General features: G+C 45.4%; 1 protein-coding gene across 1 annotated transcript; it reads right to left on the bottom strand.

Moving 5' to 3' along the window:
- Positions 1 to 364: 364 nt before the first annotated feature.
- Positions 365 to 928, bottom strand: LOC128247667 (uncharacterized). Its single transcript, XM_052967684.1, has one exon. The coding sequence runs from the start codon at positions 926 to 928 to the stop codon at positions 365 to 367; it is 564 nt and encodes a 187-aa protein (XP_052823644.1).
- Between the last annotated feature and the right edge of the window lie 269 nt (positions 929 to 1197).

Genomic DNA, 1197 nt, shown 5'->3' on the forward strand with positions numbered 1-1197 from the left:
ACCATGAGAGAAACACGGCACCCCTAAATGCATTCCTGCGACAGTGTTTGCCCCTGTGCTTTGTTAATTGACATTGCGAAGCATGGGACCTCCGAAGGACCTCACTGGGTCCTCCGAAATGTGAAAGGTAGGTCTGCTGCTGATGGGAAAAGATGCATTCTGGGTATGAGGACAACGTTGCCTCGACCACACCCTGTGATTATCGTGGCCTCAATCAGATTAGGAGATAAGGACTTAACGATTAAACGTGTGCCGTTGCATTGTTTAGGCGGAACCAAATTTCGAATGAGCATTATAGGGGCACCAACTTTAAGTTTGAGAATGTGTGGAGGTAGTCCAGGGGGCTCAAGGGAATTTAGTACTTCTATTGGATAGTTGATGACGTCCTCAGGGTCAGGAATTGTATCAATAGACTTATATATATATAGTCATCTCCAGGAATGATTTTTAGCATTTGATCATTAATATGGTTAACAGTTGTATTCTTCGGGGCCAGAATAGCCCTTTGGCCAATCCAATCCATATTATGATAATTTACTTGGAGATCTGGGAAAACTGCATCGGTGAGATCAGAAGGCGTATCAACAATGGTACAAAGTGAATCAATGGCAATATTACCCTTTTCATCGCAGGAAGTTTTGGCTTCGCCAAATGCAAGGAGGGTGTGAGAAAATTCTGCTGATGCTACGTCACTTCGCATATGAGCGCGCATGTTAGAGTGAAGTTTGAGAGTCTTCATCAGGGGCCACAATGCAGATGACTTAAGACACGCACGTACTGTATCAGCTCTATTCCCCTTGGGAATAACTGGCAGTGTTTGCCTGATGTCTCCTGAACAAAGAAGTGTTATGCCTCCCATGGGAACTGTAGAGTCTTTGATGTCTCTCAGAGATCTATCTAGCGCCTCAAGAGCACCTCTGTGGGCCATTGTATATTCATCCCAAACGATAAGCTTGCATCGTCTGAACACTTCTGCCTGATCTGAGCTGTTACTGATGTTGCAAATTGGTGTGTCCGTCTTCGCTAAGTCAAGCGGAAGCTTGAAAGTGGAGTGAGCTGTCCTGCCACCTGGCAACAAAGCCGCAATTCCAGATGATGCCACAGCTAAGGCAATGCCTTGTGTTCGCCTAATCTCAGCCAATATTAATTTTGTGACAAAAGTTTTGCCAGTTCCCGCAGGAGCGTCGAGGAAGAAAA

This window comes from Octopus bimaculoides, chromosome 4, assembly GCF_001194135.2.
Source record: "Octopus bimaculoides isolate UCB-OBI-ISO-001 chromosome 4, ASM119413v2, whole genome shotgun sequence".
In the NCBI taxonomy this organism is placed as follows: domain Eukaryota; kingdom Metazoa; phylum Mollusca; class Cephalopoda; order Octopoda; family Octopodidae; genus Octopus; species Octopus bimaculoides.